Below are 22,105 nucleotides of genomic sequence, written 5' to 3'. Positions count from 1 at the left end.
CTGCTACCTTTCGCGCAATACATCATGCTGACGGAAGACGGTTTATCAGTCGTCAATCTGTCAATCATAAAGACGGACAAAGGCATTGCATAATACATCGGCGGCGCACGTAACACGCCCACAATATAATTAAGCAATAAGCTTAAATCAATTTATCACACGAAAATATTTCATGTTTTACATAAAGTGTGAGTCAGACAGAATTATCCACAAGTTGAAGTAAAGCCAAAACTTCCCATCATCTTCAAGACTCAAAACAATATTAAGTTTAGGTCTACTGCAGCATCAAATTCTGAACAGTCCAAGCATAATGAATGCCCCATTGAATTTTGGCCTTATTACCAGCAGGCCAGACGGGTAGTAATGAGGGGAAGAGATGAGTGCGAACTCAGAATGTTCCCGGTTTCATTAGCATACAGATTGAATCGCGCAGACGGTGATCGAAATCCTGATAATGAACCGTGTTCCGTATACAACTGAATGATTGTATTTAAGATTTTCTTGTTACTTTGTTAATCTATTCTATCCAAATGTCGACATAACAACAAATTCTATTCAGTCCGTCATTTAATGTAATGCTAAGATTAACTTATCATTTGCATAAAAAATCACTTACCTCGTGGCCCTTAATTTCTATAGCAGTATCAGTCTTTCCAGTTTGGTCAGTTTTTAACAACGTCTGGTCCGTCATGGTACTCTCATCAACTAATATTTCCTTGCTATTTTTTCTTGAATGGTTAATCACATCGGGCTTTCCTGAACTCATCAAATTACTAGCGTTCTCGTTTGTACAATTCTCTTTACCCAATTTTCGATCTTCGTCCAAACGTGATTTATCTTCAGAACTTCTCATTTTGAAGCAAGATATCGATTTCTTATCCTCTTTGGCCCCGTCCCTACTAATTGGATCATTTTTATCACTTTTACGTTCGTCTTTTCTGTGGCTCTTGGCGTTTTCATTCTTGAGCCTTTTTTTCTTGCCGTTCCATTTTAAGTTTAGGTTTTTAGATCGAATGCTATCATCGCTGCTGCCAACGCTGTCTGAGCACACCGGGTTGACGTGAATCTTCGTTGATTTCGCTTTGCGTTCTATTTTTCTTAGATTCAATAGACTTCCAGTAGAGTTAATGAAGGATGGAGACGAAGTAAGCGACGGCAAGCTCTCTTTGACCTCGTCATTGAAACGCGCGTCTGGTTTATGCATAAGTCTGATGGCTTTCATAGCCCCGGCGTTGTTCTGACGTATTTTACTTGCGCCAAGTGGCCCCATAGCTACAGGTGGTCCTCCTTTAAAAAGTAACGCCGTTTCCGTTGGTTGACACACACAAGCTAACATTTTGATACGTCATTTATAAATTGGCTACCACTATTATCACTCACATTTTTAGTGTAATCGCGATATCTGTATTAACAAAATGTTTAACCAATATAGTTACGTACCAGCTGGAAACCATTTAAAATTAAATTGAAACAAAACATAAAACAATTCGATCATAAGGAATTTCATAAAAGATAACATGCCACCAGAAGTTAATATCTGTAATCTATTTATAAACAAAACTGCACAAAGCTCTGAAATTGATATTAAAATTCCCCCAGACGCGAAGACTTACGCACCATTGTTTCTAGCTAGGCGGAGGTATCACCTCGGCTAATTCGCGACTAAAGGCGCGTAACACAAACCCTACACGGTATTTTAATAGCATTATATACTAAATCGTATGTAAATAGCTGAGTCTTTATAAGAAAAGTTTTGGACGACAAAATAAGCCAAAAACTCGCCATAAACATTTGTTCCGAAATCCTTTTTGCTGTAGGAAAAGTTCAGAAGCCGGGTACTGTACTGTATGTACCTATATGTTGCTTTAAGCATGTACGAAAAGTTGACTTTAGCGTATTTTTCTATTCCCTATAGTATTCTACAGTACTACTAGTACGTGTGTAGTTTATTAAAAAAAAACACGACATTAAAATGAATGAACAATTTTCATTCTTATAGCAACAGCGATTTCGCAACGTTAGACAAATAAAAAATATAGTCGATCTTTAAGAACCACTATTCGAATGGTTGAATGTTCAAACACTTGAAAGATAACGAGCATACTACCAATACAACGTTATAGCATTTAAAGAATCGTTTGTATATTTTATAAAACCTATAAAATATTTAGTTACATTAATTACTCATGGGAGCATCTTATAACCGAGACTAAGTATTTTTTTAGAACTTCATACATTTAAGTAGAAGTATATAAATAAAACAATAATTGACATCCATTATAGCCTAACTTATAAACGCTGTATACTTAAGCCTGTCATAATTATACAATATTTTGTCTCGTTTACTCTGATATTAAATATCATTTGACATTAAAAGACAAAACACTCAATAAGTATAATACATGTTCTACATATACAGTCTTCTTTTATGAGACGTTTAATCTTAACAATAAAAAACGAAACTATTGATGTAAGTAACCAAATATTGACAAAATTTACTCGGGCAGTATATGTGGAGCGCCGTTGCCCTGGGAATTTCGTCTGAAGTGAAATTATCCGGCCACCGTCATGTGTACTGAATGGAATGCTTAATATCGGTCCAGGAATAGCATGCGGGAATTTTACATATTTTTAAATTCTACACAGAGAGTTGAGATACGAAAATGTAAGTTAATAGAAATGCGTTATTAAAAACGCTTTTGAGTTGGCGTATTACATCTTGAACTTTATTCACTTGAGTTCGTGTTAATAGATGCAACTCAGTATCACTCTGAAGCGCGATAGTAGTTGAAACGCTGTCGAATTAATGTCAGCATCTTGAGATCATCGTTATTTAGCAAACAGACGATTTTGTAACCATACCAATCTGATGGTGAGTGGTCGCTCTCATGTAATGATCGTAGTAATTTAAACCAGAGGTATATGATTCAGACTTAAACTTCAATACTTTAGAGTTCAAGCGCATACATAAAAAATAAGCATTTTTACAATGATGTCCATTTCGCAAAGATATTTTTTTGTATCCCACATCTTTATATAGCGCAGGTACTGAAAAACTACTATAATTAAAGAAAATTTTGTATTTGAAAGTAACCAATTAAAGTAGGTATTTTTAAAATAATTCATTGAATCTGCCAAATAAAATCACTTGTGAAATGAAATGCATAATGAAGACTTCGCATCACGGCTTTCGGTGTAATATTGACGACTTTTATTCATGCTAATGGAACGCGGAAAATATGAATAATTAATGACATAATACTCATTAATTATTTTGCTTTTTAATTTTAAAAAGTAATAATTGGAACATGTTTTGATTTTTGGTAGAAATAGCAAATAATTCGTTGAATGATTTTAGATTAAATTAGCGTCTGCATAGAGTATCACTTCGCTTAATATTAAGGTTACTTTTTTAGAAATGATTTTATGTCAGGACATATGGGTGTTGATTACTATCATACCTATATTCCCAAGAAGGGTTGACATTATAAACGCTGTCATAAAATTGTTAATTAGAATGTTTCGATCCACAGAAACATGTTCCCTAATCGTCGTTTAGAGACGCTACCATGAAAATGATTCATAATACCATGAACACCAATATAAGGAAGATTATTGTGAAATGGAAAGTATATTATAGCTTATTAAGTATACCTTATTAAAATGTTCGTAATGAATATAAAATGTTTGATGTATGGGAACAGGAAAATTAATAATTTGGTAATTTCTCGGGTAATTACGTTATATCCACGAATTTATAACATTTCCCTTTACCGTGACAAGTAAGATTCCTGTTATATCTTGTAACACAAAATCAGTATGTGGAACGTGAACATACAATTTATAAGAAGTTTCCGATGTTTAAAAGGACTAACGTATATAAATCAAATATTCATTACAACATAATATTACGTAGAAGTACTGGTCTTAACTTTGTTACTTTTGGAGGTATTAATTACTGAGAAAACCCTTTCATATTATACATTCTGTACTAAAGTTGTTAGTGTTATTACTGTAAGGTGAAGTGAACTTTATTCACATGACTATACAGACTATAACTACTTGTATACAAAGTCATAACTGATAACTGAACAAGACTTTGAAACATCGGTGGCCATTACCATACTCCTACAAGCGTCTAGTGCAAGCGCCTTAAGGTGCTCTGCAAATGTAATGCTTTGAAAGTTCCTCAAGTACTAAAGGTGTGTTCTGAATGTATCGAAGTTGCACGTTTCCACGACAGCTGCCCACGAGAGCAGTTATATACCAACTCCTTAATGTCTACAAATAAGAGCTATAATTAAGTGCCCTCCGAAAACGTATTGTAACAGAATTCAAACACAGAAAATACATTACATAAAATACCCGCTAATATTGCCTACGGAATATTTTCGTAAAAATCCCTCATATAAATGCTCTTTAATAAATATCCCGTGTTCTTGAAAGAGGTCACGAACGTCACTTATACTTATAACACTATCGAATCTTCACAATGGCATGTGGCATTAGATATAGATCGGGGAGCAAATGTGACAGAAGCCAATCGGAAATACGGAGTTGAGGACGCGTCCGTACCAGACTTGTGTACAAGGTTATCGATTTAATAATATTCTTGAAATAAACTACGTTACCTATATGACTTTACACTAGGATACATATTTTAAAATATTTTCTTAGAGCTCATCACTGTTATTCAAGATTGTATGTTTCTAAGTACAAATGTTGCTATATTTTTTTGTGTGTAAGGATTTTTATTGAGCATTCGTTTGGGATACAAAAGACTAAGGTACATACTTACCTGAAATTAATATTGTAAAACCTGCCTAATAGTGTTGAATTAATATTTTAATATGTTATATTATTTGTACCATTTATAAACCAAATTCGTGATAGCAAACACAGTTATCCAATATGAAACTCAATACTCTAGTATTCCTATACAAATGTTTGTATCTAATCCATTTTCCACCCCTATCACTTTCCGCATAGATTGTCCTACGACGGCTCATAATAAAGTTTTCTGTTCTCTATTGACACCGCAAACAACGGGGAACTCCTTTGATTACTTCACTTTATTCGATAAAGGCACTGTCAACCTTTGCTGTAGCAAAAGGGAACTTGTAGTTCCGTAAATTAAAACCATCAACTTATCTGATAGTTATATTTTCATCAACTTAAATAATTACTATCGTTATAAGATCGACATTTAACAAAGAAATTAAGTGTATAATTAGACAATACAAAAGAAAAAATTCATTCATTCCGAGACTTCATTTTGAAAATGAAAGAGCAGGAAGAACCCATTAACAGCGTTACTATTCAGCCCAACGTTCAAGCGGAAAATTAAGCGAATTCCACACAATGGCTACTGAAATACCTAATAACTCGTTACCCACTGTGACATCAATCACAAATAAAATCCCAGTGCCGGTTTATTGAAAGTTATTCCAGAAAAATAACAGACTCTCCACGCGCAAAGTTTTAAATTTATTTCCAGTTTATATACCGGCTACTGCAAACTTTCTCAGTGAGCGGAATTTACACTTTTATCTACTTCCAGGGTCTTTGGGAGACAAATACTCGAATTGCAAATAAGGCGACAACGCAATATGGAATATTGTGAGCTACTTATACAAAGGAGACATGATTTGACAGGTGACCGAGCGCGATACGAAAAAATCAGCTTGCGCCACATTTTGATAAAGTGGAAAAGGGGTGACGTCAAAGCGGTACTGAATGTAATCCTAGCCCCTGCTTCCCCCGCAGCTGCTATACTTTATGAACCTAAACCGGAAAGTTTACGTTAGTGGCACCTCTAAGTTACGACAGACTTGAAAGTTTCGTAGGTAGGTGAATCTTTTATCCGATCTGAAACACATTATTTGTAAATCAGACTGAAATAATTTATTCACTAGAAATATATGTCATTTACTTTTAAGTGGAATTATCTTGTACTTATGTTTTACAAATGACATACTTTACTTTTATATTTATATTATTTATGAGTATTTTAGTCAGCATCATATAAATACATTACATCATACAAGTTAATGCACACAGGTACCGTAGATAGGTTTATTATCCACCATAATTTTCGTACTGTTTACATAAAATATCTATCATTACTACGTATGGTTTAAAACAACACTTAAATTTTAACACAATTAGGAAGTTATGTACGAATTAATCAAATTTCGGGAATAACAATAAAGGTACAATAGTTATTAGAGACAATCAACTACGGTATTAATTTAACGGTAATAAATTCGAGCGTCTGAACTGTGATAGAAGTCAATAAAGTTTCAGAAGGGCCGGATTCCAAATTGCTGTCAACTTTCCATTTAATTTAATAATATTACAGTCTAAGATCACCTTACAGTGGTTGAAATCTGAGTGTAGTTAGAAATAAATTCGTTGAAGGATATACAATTTCGCATATTTTAATGGCATCTAGTCATTGTGAAGAGATATTTAATAGGAATAGAATCGGTTTTTATTCGTTATTTAACAAGGATAAGATTTGAAATCAGACTACAAATTAAGTATTTGGTCTATATTATTCTATAGTATATTTTTTTCTGAGTAATTTGATCGATGTCCAAACGCCATTCAAAACTCAAAAAAGTGCCACACCTTGCGAAATCACATTTACGAAACTCAAAAAATCTCATTTTGTATAAGCATTTTCTTAACAACAATATAATTTCAGACTCAATATTTTAAGACGCCCTTACAAACACAAAGCTAAAGTATATCCGCAGAAATTAATAACATAATAGGCTCAAGATAATACAGAATTTATTATTAAAATCTAATCTCGCGCGTCTACAAGCCGTGCGGTAATGAGATAAATCCTCGTCAAGCAGTTACTCATCTAGATAATTGGTTAATTACTTTTATTAACAATCTTCTTAATGGAATACAAACAATTATAATCGAATTTATTCCTACGATTTTAATAAATATTCTGACGTTAATGTAGTGCAAGTTTTTTCAACAACTTCTCAGCGATGTTACCACTTAGTTTGAAAGACGTCTATAGCACAGGAAACTTAGGTCGTATCGTTTGTAGTAATTTTAATTTATAGCGCAGTTTTCTTTAGCAGAGAGAAGTTTGATCTTACTTTTAAGTAAAAATCAATTGCAGCGTTAATTGAAATACTTGCTAGATTTTCTATTTTGTATTGCAATAATTAGCTTGTACTAGAGTTCATATTTGCAAGAATTACTACAATAATAGATATTTTTAAAAAATAATATCAAAAAGCGCTACAATATTATGTAATACGTCACTACGCCTCGTAAACAGAAGCAATACCAGAACAATGAATTATAAAATAATTACTACTAAATTTTAATTCTAATAATAGCCAACAATAAGTTAATATTTTATGACAAAATTACGTATTCCTAATGCGCAATCCTCTTTAATACTTATACCAGGCACATTAGTCAAAGGCAATATCTATTTATACCCATCCAATAAGGTTTTAATCATTCAGCCCATACGCCAATGCAGTAGGCGTTAAAGGATAATCCCGAGACCATTAAGCTCAAGTAATCTAATAGAAAAGGGTTCAGTTTTAAACTGTTGTAAATCAATTTTGGCATACCCAAGCTCCTAATCAAGTTATAAGAACAATTCAAACGGAAGATATCCGTTTATGGGCAAAGGTAATTTTAGTTAAATCCAAATTGACTTTACCCTAAGGATATCCGCAAGGTTGGTCGTAGGCTGATACTTCTATTTGAATCGATTTGTATTCGATCGTTTCGAAATTAGGTGCATTTTTCCTCAATATGTTACATTTTGTTTGCGGAATAGTGAATTCAATACGATACTTTCGCGAGATACTTTGTCTTTATTTACAGTCGTTTTTGATATAGTTTGTCATTTGTTAACTGTTAAATATAAATGGATATCTGGGTTACACATTTATGTGTTTTAATTAGATATTTAAAGTACAGCTCCCTTAGAATATCCCTAAAACAGGGACTCGTAAGTCGATGTCGTTTAATTTTGATGCTTGTGATTGATGCGTCCGTCACGTGTTGGTCTCTCAACTAATCCCAATAAAACGACATAAAGTAGTGTCATGTTTTTTTTGCCACATTTTAAGCACACAAATCTTTTTATTGTCATACTCGTATAGAAAATATAACTATAAAACTTTAATCCACAAAATCACTAATAAAACTGTAACAAAATAAAACCAACAATTCTGAAATAGTAAAATGTTCATAGCAATTAAATATGCCTCAAATTATATTCAAAGTAACAAGAGACAAGCAAAAGACTTTTAATGAAAAATTCTTGGCTTTTAATGGGTACAAAACAAGGACCCGTAAGATCCTTTGATTCATTATAGGTTATTAATTTACCGAATTTACAACGTTCAGTTGAGCGTGATTAACTTCGTAAAGATTACTGAAACATGAAGATTGGCCGACTATAAGGATTATTGAGACAATCAGTTTAAATGCGAATTTTGGGTACATTGTTCTATGCTTTAATCTATTGTAATATAAATTGAATATATACTATGAAAGACCTATTTAAGAATTACTATCAATTAAAGTTAGTTTTGTCAATAAAAAAATGTAGAAGCCTTGGAAGTTCTGACAAGACTGTCTGTTCAGAAATAACAATTTAACACGACATAATATGTTGTTGCAAACACAATGTGTCAATAGACGTTCTGGTTTGCCATTGACGCACACTGGACAATGGGTTGAAAGTGAACCCGTCCCGCAATAAAACGGGAAAGGGGAGTTATTCAACTTTCTGTGGGTGGATACAAAGGTTGCAATACCTGTTGTTGCCGGTTTTAAGTTATGACTAATGTTTAATCTGCTTTCATATTCATGATCTGAATATCTAAACGTTTTTTATAGAAAGGTTTAAAATCAAAAGGATAGCGTCGGATTTTACAATACTGAGTTACTAGTCTTGTGAATACCGCGTAAGTGATGCAAGATGCCAATTATTGATCGGTGCTTAGAACATTAGTCAAGTTTCTACTGTAGTGAAAAGTTGAAACTGGTTTTCGGAACTTATGTGCTATGTATTGCTAGTATGCGGAGTGCCGCTTTTTTAACGAAATCCTTTTCATATTCATATTTGAGCATTCTCAGCAATAATTCGAAATATATACTGTAACCTTCACGAATTTAATCAAACAGCAAATTAAAATATTAATGACCTCGTTTCAAAGTGTGTTTTTAGGTTTTATGTTTCAGGTAATAATATTATCATGTGTAACTAAATGAAACATTGCCAGAGGCTCTCACATTGTTACTTAACATTAACATATTACACTAACGAGAAAAGTTGGATGGAAAGCCCACAGATAATGTTCAAGTAGTTCTTACGTAACTTTATTAATTCAAATATTTTTGTTCATTTTGTGTGTCATATTTGCGGTTAATGTATATAGAGTAGGTATATTTTGGTCTGCTCAAACTTGTGGTAAACTACTGTTCTATACACAATGTCTAAGAAATACGTGGGTAAATGTCATATTTTGTAAGTCTCACATCTTTAATGTCATCATGAATATCTAAACTGCCATTACTTTACAGATGTAGATTTATAGAGGACTAGCTGTTGTTTGCAGCTTCGCCTACGTGAAAAAAAAGTTCCGGGATAAAAGTATCCTCTAGCATAAATGTACCTTCCTACTAGTAAAGAATTATTAAATCGGTTCAGTATTTGCAGAGATTAGCCACTACAAACATTTCCCTTTTATAATATTAGTATAGATCAACTATTCAATAAAGTTCTAATGTCATATTTATAGGCTTATTATTTGTCAAAGGCCGTGGAATCTCAAGTTCAAAATAAGGGACATTGCAATAACCATATATAATTTATGCAAACCTCACACAATATACCCCATCGTATCTCAAGAGAATACATTCCATCCCATGCATACATCATATCAAGCGTTGATGGGGGTTAACAGCAAGTATTCCCAAAAAGGATTAATATCAGCCAGGTGGCCGTTTGTACTCACATAAGCCGACATTTTTTATAACAGGAAAATTCACAAAGTCAAATGAGTATGACTGACTTTATAAAAAAGGAGGGAAAATTTTTAAGATATAATACTACTTTATAATAAACCGCAAAATTTCCTTACGTTACCTAAGCTCCGCTTCGTGTATACATCACAGAAGGTATTATATCCTACTTAAATAACATTTTGAACAAACTTAGTAAGGTTTTACATATCTTATAAGTTATAGGAAATTTATGCATTAATTAATAAGCTTTGTATGTTCGAAACTGTGGCGCGTACAGGAAAATCGAAATATGTAAATATTTGCGTTCGATGCATACGTAGAACTAGCGATAAATCCAGCTTAGCCTACGAGATTTCCATCAGAGTATCATTCATAATGCACCAAAGGATTCACACAGCGATAGCGAGTTTAAATATACTACAAATAAAACAAAGGACATTTGTGACAAAATACAAATGTTACTAATGGAATATTTAATTTTATAAGTTTTAATTTACTATGAACACTCGACAACGAAAAGATAACTTATTATGGAAATTGATATAAAATACTTCGGTAATTAAATTACGACACTGCCATAGTATGTTTGACAAAATCGTTATAAACGATTTCCTATTATCTATACTTATAATAAATCTGTAGAGAAGTCAATTCTGTACATGAAATATATTTCCAAAATAACTATCAGGGGGTGATTAGGGATCGATACTGATGCCAAAAATGCAATTAGTTAAATTTTTGTCTGTCTGTCTGTCTGTCTGTCTGTCTGTATAACCGTTATAGAAACAAAAACTACTCGACGGATTTTAACGAAACTTGGTACAATTATTTGTCATACTCCTGTGCTGGTTATAGTATACTTTTCATCACGCTACAATTAAAAGGAGCAGAGCAGTGAAGGGAAATGTTGGGAAAACGGGAGAAGTTACTCCATTTTTAAGCTTCCGTCGCGTGTGCAACCTTAATGGTTAAAGCTACATAGAAATCATGTATGACGGAAATGTTCTCCTTAAAATTATGTAAAATATATCCCACGACAGCATATGTCTATCTTTTATGGTTGACTCACAATGACACGTGTAACTCCCGATAGCTTAGCAGTTCGAAGCTTTCTCATTATATTTGTTTACTAATCTTAGGAACTATCGGTCCGAACTGAAAAATTCTTTTTGCGTTGGATAGCCCTTTATTTGTGGATTGCTATAGGCTATATATCATCACGCTATACCCAATAGGAGCGGAGCAGCAATGGCTAATCTCTGGAACTACCGATCCAAACTGAAAAAATATTTTTGCGTTGGATAGCCCTTTGTTCGTGGAGTGCTCTAAGTTATATATCATCACGCTATGACCAATAAGAGCGGAGCAGTAATGGCTAATCTTAGGAACTACCAGTTTGAACTGAAAAATTCGTTTTGTGTTGGATAGCCCTTTATTTGTGGGGTGCTATAGGCTGTATATCATCACGCTATGACCAATAGGAGCGGAGCAGTAATGAAACATGTTACAAATACGGGGACAATTTATTAGTTTTGAGAGCTTCCGTTGCGTGCGCTGCGTAAACGGTTAAAGTTATGCAACAATGATGTATGTCGGGATTATTCCTCTTAAAAAGTTCTAAAAAAATATATTATAAAACAAAGTCCCCCGCTGCATCCGTTTGCCTGAACGTCTTAAACTCAAAAACTACCCAACGTATTAAGATAAAATTTGGTATGGAGACAGTTTGTAGCCCTGGCAAGAACATAGGCTCCCGGGAAACAACTACTTTTATAATGGAAAACTTTAGCCTGAAAAACTTTATAACGCGGGCGGAGCCGCGAGCAAAAGCTAGTTTAATAATAAAGTCGACATTCCAATGCAAAATTCCTTCAGTGTCATGCCAACATTTCCAAACAGAAAATTACTCGTGACATAAAGACTCAAACCCATCCAGGCTTTATGTAAATCCAATAGGCAGGTTATATTTCTCCCTACGGGGAAATGTCAAGGAAAAGTCATAAAAGGAAGCTGAGTTCGCTATCTTTAGAGCTACAGTGTGACAGTTTATAATGAAGAATGTGCTGCATCAACATTGACATGCGGATTGTATGCTAAAATATTGCCTGCAGTTTCATTTGATTGAATCTACTTATCGTTTAATCGATGGGATAGTGATACAAATAGAAATACGAATTTTCCACAATGAGGCACCTTTAATAATACATACCTAATCATGGTATGTATGTCATCGTAATCTTTATAATATTTGCGCCTAATTTACAAAAAGTAAAACACACATGCATTAAACTAAAGTTCTGGTTACAATGTTCTTTGGTAAAAAAAAATATTTATTGAATAAACATTGGAATGAAAAAGACATTTTGAATATAACACAATGCACAATAACGAGTGGTTAAAATTATTTACGATTCCTCCCATCTGTATCCCGAATGTATTTATCGCACCGCACATTATATAATGGAGTTAAATTTATTGAATTTTATTATCAAACAAACGACGCGAGATAATAAAACCACAATGTTTCCCTCAATCTCTTAAATTTATTTTGACATACGAGCGTTTTACAATAAAAGTTGTTAATTGTACGGTATCATTTTCAGTACAGAAAATTTTACCCTGTGGTTCTCATAATTGACAGTATTTATAACAAAGACAATATCATCGATGATATGAAATAAATATTTTCACCTGAAAGCGTTCGGAATAATACTAATTTGAATAAAATATCAGCATTGCGACTTCGGTTTTACATACGACGGTCGCCGTTCGTTAAACGCGACAAAATACACGAGACACGCAAAAAATATGTCGTACAGTCACGTATTGGAAATAAGTATATCATACAAATACGAGAAAAGGGAAAATAAAAATCTTATTCTTATTAATGTATGAAACTACATTAAGCATACACGTTTGTTTACCAGTAAGATACGTAACAAAATATTATATGTAATTAATATATTATGTGCCTAAAACGCAGTCCAATGAACCGAAATATTATCAGGATACCATATCTAATGAGGATCTAATTTACGTCTAACCAAGAGGTCGCTCGGGGCGAAATCTTGCCTAAAACCAAAATGTATCGCGCTATACCGCCGAACTACGAATATCTATATCATATTTTCAAGCCTCTTATATATATAATGGTGATATTAAAATATTTAAGTAAGGTGCGTTTAGAATATGAATCAATAGTCATAAACCTCAATGCTAACTATCATTTAAACTTCACAGCGTTTAACAGCCCGATAATTGTGATTTAGGCGATACCGAGTCATTTAATTATTCTAAAAGCAACCATTAGAGAACACAATTAATACAAAGACTTGCTATTTGTACAAATGTCTGAGGTAAACTATAATAACGTAAAAGCTAAGTTCCAATGAACGGTAAGTTACAAATGAACCTCTAGTTAACACCGAGTAATTGGTTTACGTTATGCAATAAAATTTGAAATGTACCTTTTATTCATGGAACTAGAAAGTTTGGATTAATGTTGAAGTAATAATTATAATTTGTAATTAAAGTTGTAATTATATTGATAAACAAACAGCGAGTTTTCAGACTAAAAAACTTGGTAAATACTTAGATATTTGGTGGTGTTCATTGTTGCCATATGATACTTAGATATTTCGCGTTCATCATTACCGTAGGCTGTTATAAATGGCACTCTAAAGGAATATAATATGTTAGAAAATTCTTTTCATAAATAGACCAACTACGCAGTTTCGTTTCGTAATACATAAATTGTTGTAAGAATAAAGAAACTAACAGTGTTTCCAAAAAGTTTGGGTATGCGGTTCTACATAACGAGTAATGATATACACTAACAATGACATACATTTTGTATGGAATGGTGAAGAATTTTAAGTTATAACAGGCTAATTAGTGAACAAAGTGAATTCATGTTTTGCCAACAATGGTTTCTATATGTGTATTTCTACTCTCTTCTATGAATGTATTACCTATTAGTGGAAACTGTGTTAGATTAAGAACCTTATTTTACATTCATTTATTTTAAGTCATAATTTGTTCTGTTTTTTTACCAAATAAATAAAAGTATACATAAGTACATATTAGTGTTTTTGTCAACCCGGGTCCGTGGAATTATAAACATAACATAACATCACGCATTTTATCCCCTAAGGGGTATGCAGAGGCGCAACTAAGGCACCCACTTTTCGCCAAGTATGTTCCGTCCCATGATGTGATAGGGGACGAGCCTATCGCCATATCGGGCACAAATTCCAGACTCCGGGCTGATACTGAGCAGAAAAACCCAAATATCACTTTGCCCGACCCGGGATTCGAACCCAGGACCTCAGAGCGCTATTGTACCGGACATGCAATACAACTACGCCACCGAGGCAGTGGAATTATAAAATGACATAATAATTAGAATCTTTTAGATGTATTTAGTATACGTGACCTTTTCAAACATAATAATATGAATATATAAGAAACCAAATTGCCTACGTCCGTAAACTTCCTGAATATTTCTTTCTGTCAACCAGCTGTATAAGAACTTGCGAGTCCGATTCTCGTGCCAAGACAAATATTTTTATGATCTATAATTGTTTTATTTGTGATTAGTTTTACAATACAAGACTCATCTAAATGTGGAATTAACGTTCTAATAATGTAAGAATTTCATAAGCTATTGATTTTGACTAGCATTAAGTTTAGAGCTATTAAATAAAACTATTTTAGAAAATTTATAAAAAACCGCAATCAAATCTGTAAAATAGTTTTATACATTCGTGTCAACATAAGAAATCATTATACTAAAGCAAGGGATATAGGTTATTTAACTATTCCTAATACTTCATAGTTAAACGTATTCCTAATTTAAATAAAACTATGTTAACATAACAATGTAACAAAATCTAGAAAGCACGCAACTTTTTCTTTATAAACTGTTATTCCTTTGGGTAAATATTCATGAAATTTTGCTATCCTCGGTCACGTGTAGGTAGTAAACAAGAGACGATAAACAAATTGTACCAACGTAAGAAAAGCCCGCATATTTGCTAGAACAATATTCATTAAATGGTTTATTCCATTTACTTACGTTTATTACATCTTACGCGACAGAAATTATAGTCAGTAATAAAAAACAAGAAAATATTGTTCACACACGCCTTTATCTCCGAAAGGGTAGACAGAGGTGCAAACATACATCCCCAGTTTTCACCAAGTGTGTTCCATCAGATGAAATATTTAATACATTATTCACTTATCGTATTAAGGCAGAGATATTTAATATTTATACAATAGAAGGAACAGATTAATAAATATTTTAGTATACAATTCAATGAACAACACGTATAGCATTGTTGTCATACACGATGCCGTGGGAACTGCGACATCCGCGCGTATGAGTTTAAATCTATATTTAATTGCCACCTGTATTGATTTTCGTTTCGCTAGTACAGTACAAAAGTGAAAATAACGTTAAATCGAACCTTTTTTGAATCGTTCAAAGAAATTCATTTTTTGTATTATAATATATCGTTTTGAATTAATATTTATATATTGATATTTCCTCACGTTACAAATGCCTCTGTACGTTACTTATATGAATAGATATTCGTAAAATTGAATTATTTGCCTCAAAGATGTTAACAAGATGACCTAAAACTTAAAGCTAGTGACAACGACCCCTAACCAACGGATTTACAATCATTTTGAAACTAAACCGATGCAACTGACTTTCGATTCAGTCGTCAGAGCAAATAATCTAGGGCCAAAGAAAATAAAACATACCACAAAAGTCACCAGCCCGCGCTCGTTTGGAGAATCGGATTACGTCGACGTATCTGAGGGTCTCCTTCGAAAAACGAACGTCGAAACGTCGGTAGGAAACGAAAAAACGACTAACTTCGGATTTAACTTTACTACCAAATTACTTCGGATCCGTCACCGTTCTGTAGCTTACCTTAGTAGTAGGATCAATTCCCCGTATTTTTTTTATCCTCGCAGATGGTTATAAAAAGGGATGGCGAAACCCTACAAGTTCTTAGAAATTCCATATCTGAAATATTGCGATGAACGGATCGGATCCGTCATCGAAACCGTCATCGGATCCGTAACACTTCATAGTAACAAAACGTGCTATCCGTCATCCGAAACTATGGATTTCGTTTTTCGAAGTAGACCCTCTGAGACGTTTTTTACATCATTATACCTCAACCCTTTGCCTTCAATACGTTTCAAATTATAAGTTGTATTGATTATGCCTGGTGTTGTTGGAATTAAAGCTATTTATTAAATCGGAAATTCGTGGGCGTTAATTTAGTGAACAGAATATTCAACGTTGGTGATTAGAATGGCGACTTATTAATAATCGAAAGCGTTGGCTTCTGAGTCTATTATACCGGTTCAATTTTGTTTACAAAATAACGAATACTAAATAGTTTGAATGTAAAATATCTACTTTTTACATAAATAATAACATTTTAGCAGACCAATGACTGTGCATTAATAGATATTGAAGAAAAACTAAAAAAGGGGTTCTTATTACCACAATAAAAGCTAAAACAACTTTTTAAATTTTCGTCTCTAAATATGAAGCAGGACTTTCATATCTAAAAATCTTTTTCACGAGGGCGAAGCGACGAGCAACAACTAATTAAGGATAAATAGTAAGATATTTTGATTAATGCGCGGTTATTTAGAAATAAAATTGTGTTACTTAGTTGTCTGCGCGATGCTTCAGTGCTTCAGGCAACGGACTATGCTTCGGAAAGTTACGTTTACGTTTTTAGTCTTAATGCTTACTTCTTATAATGCATGCTTCTTGAATATCATCGACAACACATGAAGTTTTTTTTTATTGCTATGAATAACGAGACGAGCTTCCCGTTCGCCTGATGGTAAACAATACGACCGCTCATAAGCAGTTGAAACACCATCCAACACCTTGAATTACAAAGTATTGTTTGGTAGTCCATTGCGCTCGCCATCCTGAGACATGAGATGTTAAGTCTTTTTATGTCCAGTAGTTACATTAGCTACAATGTCCTTCAAACTGGAACACAACAATGACTAAACATTGCTGCTTGGCGGCAGAAATAAACATTGCGGTGGACTGTCACATATGAGAGATCTACCACCAGTAAAAGATTAATAATATAATAATATCAGCCCTGTATTATATACTGTCCCACTGTTGGGCACGGGCCTCCTCTACTACTGAGAGGTATTAGGCCTTAGTCCACCACGCTGGCCTAGTGCGGGTTGGTAGACTTCACACACCCTCGAAAATTTCTAATAGAGAATTTCTCAGGTGTGCTGGTTTCCTCACGATGTTTTCCTTCACCGTTAAAGCAAGCGATAATTCACAAAGAATACACACATATTTTTTTAGAAAAGTTCGAGGTGTGTGCCCTTGGGATTTGAACCTGCGGACATTCGTCTCGGCAGTCCGTTCACCAACCAACTAGGCTATCGGCAGTAAAAGATTAACAAAGACAAATTAAATGATTTGTTAATTTAACACATTTGTCGCCAGATGTATCTTTGACGATGATAAGTCTTGAGTGTAAGCCACCGCGTAGCAAATGTAGTTTGGGATGTGATTCGATTAGGTGAAGCAACTACTGCGCAAAGAGACCGACAGGAATTGAATGCGGTTTACTCCAAGGTAAATCTTAATTTGCACGATTTAAGTTAGTCTATTCAAAGCGACTAATAAATGTACAAAGATAATTGTAATTACTTAGAAACAAAGATGAATACATTAAGATATCTATGTTAAAGAAACTAAAAGGTATTAGAGTGCCGTTATACTAAAACATGAATTTGTTTCTTTTGCAAAAAAATCTCTCGTTCTTTTGCTTGCCATACACAAAGATGGATTATTTTGTCATAATATATTGTTTCCGGTCATCTTTATAGACAATTCCTATTACATTTACTACTAAAGTTTCACTGAATGATGCCAGTTACACAGTAAATATGAAATCTTAAATAAATAACCAAGCCAAATATAATATTCTCTTAAGGAATTAAGTTTCCATTGAAGTGATTAAATGTAGAATCGTAAATCTGAAAATGGGTTTATAATATCAAATGAAGCAATATCAAGGAGAAAAGGGTTAGAAAAACGGACGAATCTAACAAAATTTTTATACTGAATTTGATTAGTCTTTTTTCTAAGTAATTAAGAGCAGTTGTACTCACTAAGGGCAAATACAAACAAGAGTAGAACGGTCGAAACTTATTCTATGTTTATTCTGTTGCTTGACCGGCTTGGGGATGTCTTCGGAATTGGCTTTTGTCCTCCGTTAGACGAAGACTACCGAGTTGGTGCTTAAGCAAGTCATTATGACTAAACAACTTAAGGCAACTGTTTAGATTACTGCAAACGATTTTGGAAATTGGAGGGATTATGCTGTGCACTGTCCTAGATTACAATGAAAGGCTGAAATTTCCTCAATTCAATTTGTGACGTAACAACCATCACGATACTTCCGATTTAAGTTCCGATGATATAATTTTATAAAAGCTATTCTATTTCAAATCATGAGTATTTAAAGCAGGAAATCCACGTAGAATCATAACAATAATGTCGTCGCTTACATGCGTATACATAATTCTTCGTTATACAGAAGAGATAAATACAAAGGACCCCAACTATTTATTCCGACATAGCTTTTCGCTTCCTACGCACCCATAAATCTTTTTGCGCATTCCAGCCGAATTCTATCTCAGTTACACGCAACGTTCTTAGCATAAGTAAGAAAGGGACAGACAATCTCAAATTAGCATACATTTTGCGAGACCGAAAATTATTGCCGATAATTTGCTCTTCGATAACTTTTAATAAAGCCATTTGAATATAATTTATTTTGTATGTTGATTATCGACATAAAATAATAATTTTATGTCGATATTAAAGACTAGAGGTAGCACTCTAGTACAGTTACCCATGAGCTATGACTTGGCTACAAACTAGTCAAGTTGTGATCGAAGCAATAAATTGCAATCAGAGGCACTGGTTAAATATGGTTGGACATTAATAAACTGCCTACTAATTAAGTTCAACGTTAGCTTATTTATCGGACTAAGATATTAAGAAATTCTTGATATTAAGACAACAAAGTTGTTTGGATAAGTTTGTATTCATTCTTCAGTTAGGAAAAAAAAATCTGCACCAAATTAAAACGCGTTTAATGTTGTCTGGTACTTTGACGTTAGTTTCAAATTATACTGTTATAAAAGTATAACTTATTATTTTAATGTACTTTTTAGATTTTTAATTTCACCAAAGCACCTAATGTAATTGAATAAAATAATAACCATAGAAAAGGCATTACACAGTAAAATAATAAAAGCTACCGTATAGGGAAATCCCTAAGCGACGTTTCCAAGCCTTGACCCAGAGGTCTCAGGTGTGAGCCGGCGGCGATCGCGGTCACCAACCGTGACGCCACCGCGGCGGATATAAAACCCAACGGATTTCAAACATTCCCATATTATTTTAGGACATGAGACATGAAGACTGCTGCCTTAAGCTGCCGTATACTTATGTACAGTCGCAGGATTGTGCCGGATCTTCCCAGCGTCCTTGTAACCAACAAGATGCCAAAAACTATTATGTAGACCGTTAGATTATTTTTTAGACGTGCAAGGTAAAGTGTCCCCACTATACCTGATGTTAAGTGGAGTGGGGTCCAGTAGAATGTCGACTGACGAGAGATGATTACCCTTGGGCAGTCGACGCTACTATGCCGGCCGGATCTACATAGGCTGATCGAGGAACGCGACTTATTACGTGGGCAACTCTAGCGGAAGAGACTTTTTGTTGATTATACGACTCTGAGCTTACCGCAGCGTAAAATTATTTCGTCTACTAAATATACCTAAAACTATCATAGAATACTAAACAGACAGTATTGGAAAAAAAATGTGTGATGTGAAAGATTCATTAAAGTTAATGAATCGCTCGCTAGCGACGTGACTGAGTTGGTTAGCGCTTCGCTAGCCGTGTTCAAACGTCACACGCTTTCGTAAAACGTGGCGCGAATACAGTCTCCAGTATATTCCTTTTATACTCACTTATTTCTGTATGTCGTAGTTATATTACGTTACGACTGCAGTGCTGAAGTCTCGGATTCAATTCCCGGGTCGGACAAAGAGATATTGGGTCTTTCTACTCAGTATCAGCCCTTAGTCTGGAATTTGTGTCTGATATGGCGATGGGCACACATACCACATCATGGGACGGAATATACACGGCAAAGAGCGTGCACCAGTAGGGGGCATATTCTTACTCCTTCGGAGACAAGAGGCATAAGTGTGTGTATTTTTGGATGCAATTATTTGACGTTAAGAAACGTTTGCAATTCCTGTTTCTCTGTCCACCCCTTAAGTGATAAAAAACATATGTATGTTATTCTATAACGTCAAGAAATGTTTACATTAGTGTTTATATCAACGAAACTACTTCTACTCAGAAACTCACAGACTAAAGATTAAGGGTAAAATGCAGTTTCATAGGGATAAAAATATGAATAAAATCGAAACTCGTTGTTTAAAATGCGGATGTTTTGGGAGTATTAAATATTTACATAAGGTTTTAACTTTGTCTTGGAATAATTTAAAAGCAAAAGTTAAAGCATCATGTGCATGCTACCCGCATATCTTTACTATCTTTTTACATACATACATAACATCACGCATTTTATCCCCGAAGGGGTATGCAGAGACGCAACTAGGGCACCCACTTTTCGCCAAGTATGTTCCGTCCCATGATGTGATAGGGGGCGAGCCTATCGCCATATCGGGCACAAATTCCAGACTCCGGGCTGATACTGAGCAGAAAAACCCAAATATCACTTTGCCCGACCCGGGATTCGAACCCAGGACCTCAGAGCGGTATTGTACCGGACATGCAATACAACTACGCCACCGAGGCAGTCTAGTCAGTACTATCTTTTTGTTAAATATAAAAAAGACTTCCTTATTTCTGAAATTACAAAATAAGTTCATTTTTTAATATAATAAATATGAGATCCGTAGACTGTTTATATCTATGTATCTTACTTAAAATAGGCAAGATTTTCCGTTTTATTAAATCAAACTTAAATAAATATAAATCAAAAATACTCAAAACTCCACCAATATGATAGAAATAGATAATAGAGAACCTTCGACGAAGCTCAATATTTTTCATTACAGAACCAAATATTTACATAAGGAAAGCTTTGCAACTATGTTCCTAAATATTTGTATTTAGAATCATAGTTGTATATATAGTATAGTACAATGTTAAAGTATTGTATATTGTAATAAAGAGCATTGCGACCCAATTCTTGCATATTCTGATGCGTTTGTTGATCCCGGGATAATCTTTACATGAGCGCATAGAGAGCTTTGTACAGTTTATGCTAATTTCATACGTATCTAGTATGTGAATCCGTCTAAGTAGGTAGGACTGCAATCTATATCTGCCCAGCTCATAAAATATCACAAAGCATTAAATACTTCAAGTTAGAAACTTACATACTTAACTAGTCAAATCTTTATTACTAATATCTAAAAAGGATTTACATTTTATTCATATTTTTAGAAATAATTTATTAAAAGATTCTATTTTCGTGTTACACCATTTCTAAGTATTTTATTTTATTCACTCTGTACGTAGTAACAACTATGTATCTGTTGTCGTAGGTTCAACTACTTTAAGAGCTTATCATATCATAACAAGTGAAGTTTATCAAATGAAAATAAACTCTACGAAATAAAGCGTGTACACATTTTCAAGTGGCAGCATATGGTGGCAACATGAACAAACGCTCTCTCTATGCTGGTTAAAAACTTGAACTTAATGGAAAGTTAATTCCAGATAAAATAAATAAATAACCAATTAAATGAAGATAAAGCTTATACTATTATAAAATGGATTGATAATAAATGCATTAAAGTAACATAAATAAGCACGGTAATAGATTTGTTTTATTTGGTACAATATACCGTAGAATCCCATTGGAATTGTCTTCTCATTTAATTAAAATACTACAGAGAATAAGTTAATTTCACCTTCACGAATACTGAATAAATTATTCTA

The 22,105-nt window shown here is 33.8% G+C and overlaps 1 protein-coding gene across 9 annotated transcripts in view; it reads right to left on the bottom strand.

The window, feature by feature from the left end:
• Positions 1-22,105, bottom strand: part of LOC115442957 (apoptosis-stimulating of p53 protein 2) — a 228,154-nt gene that overhangs the window by 66,268 nt on the left and 139,781 nt on the right. For 2 of the 9 annotated variants that reach the window (XM_030168245.2, XM_030168192.2), the window contains exon 2: positions 617-1,402. The exons of 5 other annotated variants lie outside the window; for them this stretch is intronic. In XM_030168245.2, the coding sequence (XP_030024105.2) occupies positions 617-1,336 (720 nt within the window). In that variant the 5' untranslated portion in view covers positions 1,337-1,402. Of the gene's footprint in view, positions 1-616; positions 1,403-22,105 lie in introns of those variants that run through there. 2 more of the 9 variants (XM_037437450.1, XM_030168202.2) reach the window with 1 other exon arrangement.

This window comes from Manduca sexta, chromosome 11 (genome assembly GCF_014839805.1).
Source record: "Manduca sexta isolate Smith_Timp_Sample1 chromosome 11, JHU_Msex_v1.0, whole genome shotgun sequence".
NCBI lineage: Eukaryota > Metazoa > Arthropoda > Insecta > Lepidoptera > Sphingidae > Manduca > Manduca sexta.
Note: the sequence above shows the minus strand (reverse complement) of the source record. Positions and strands in the feature narration are given on the sequence as shown.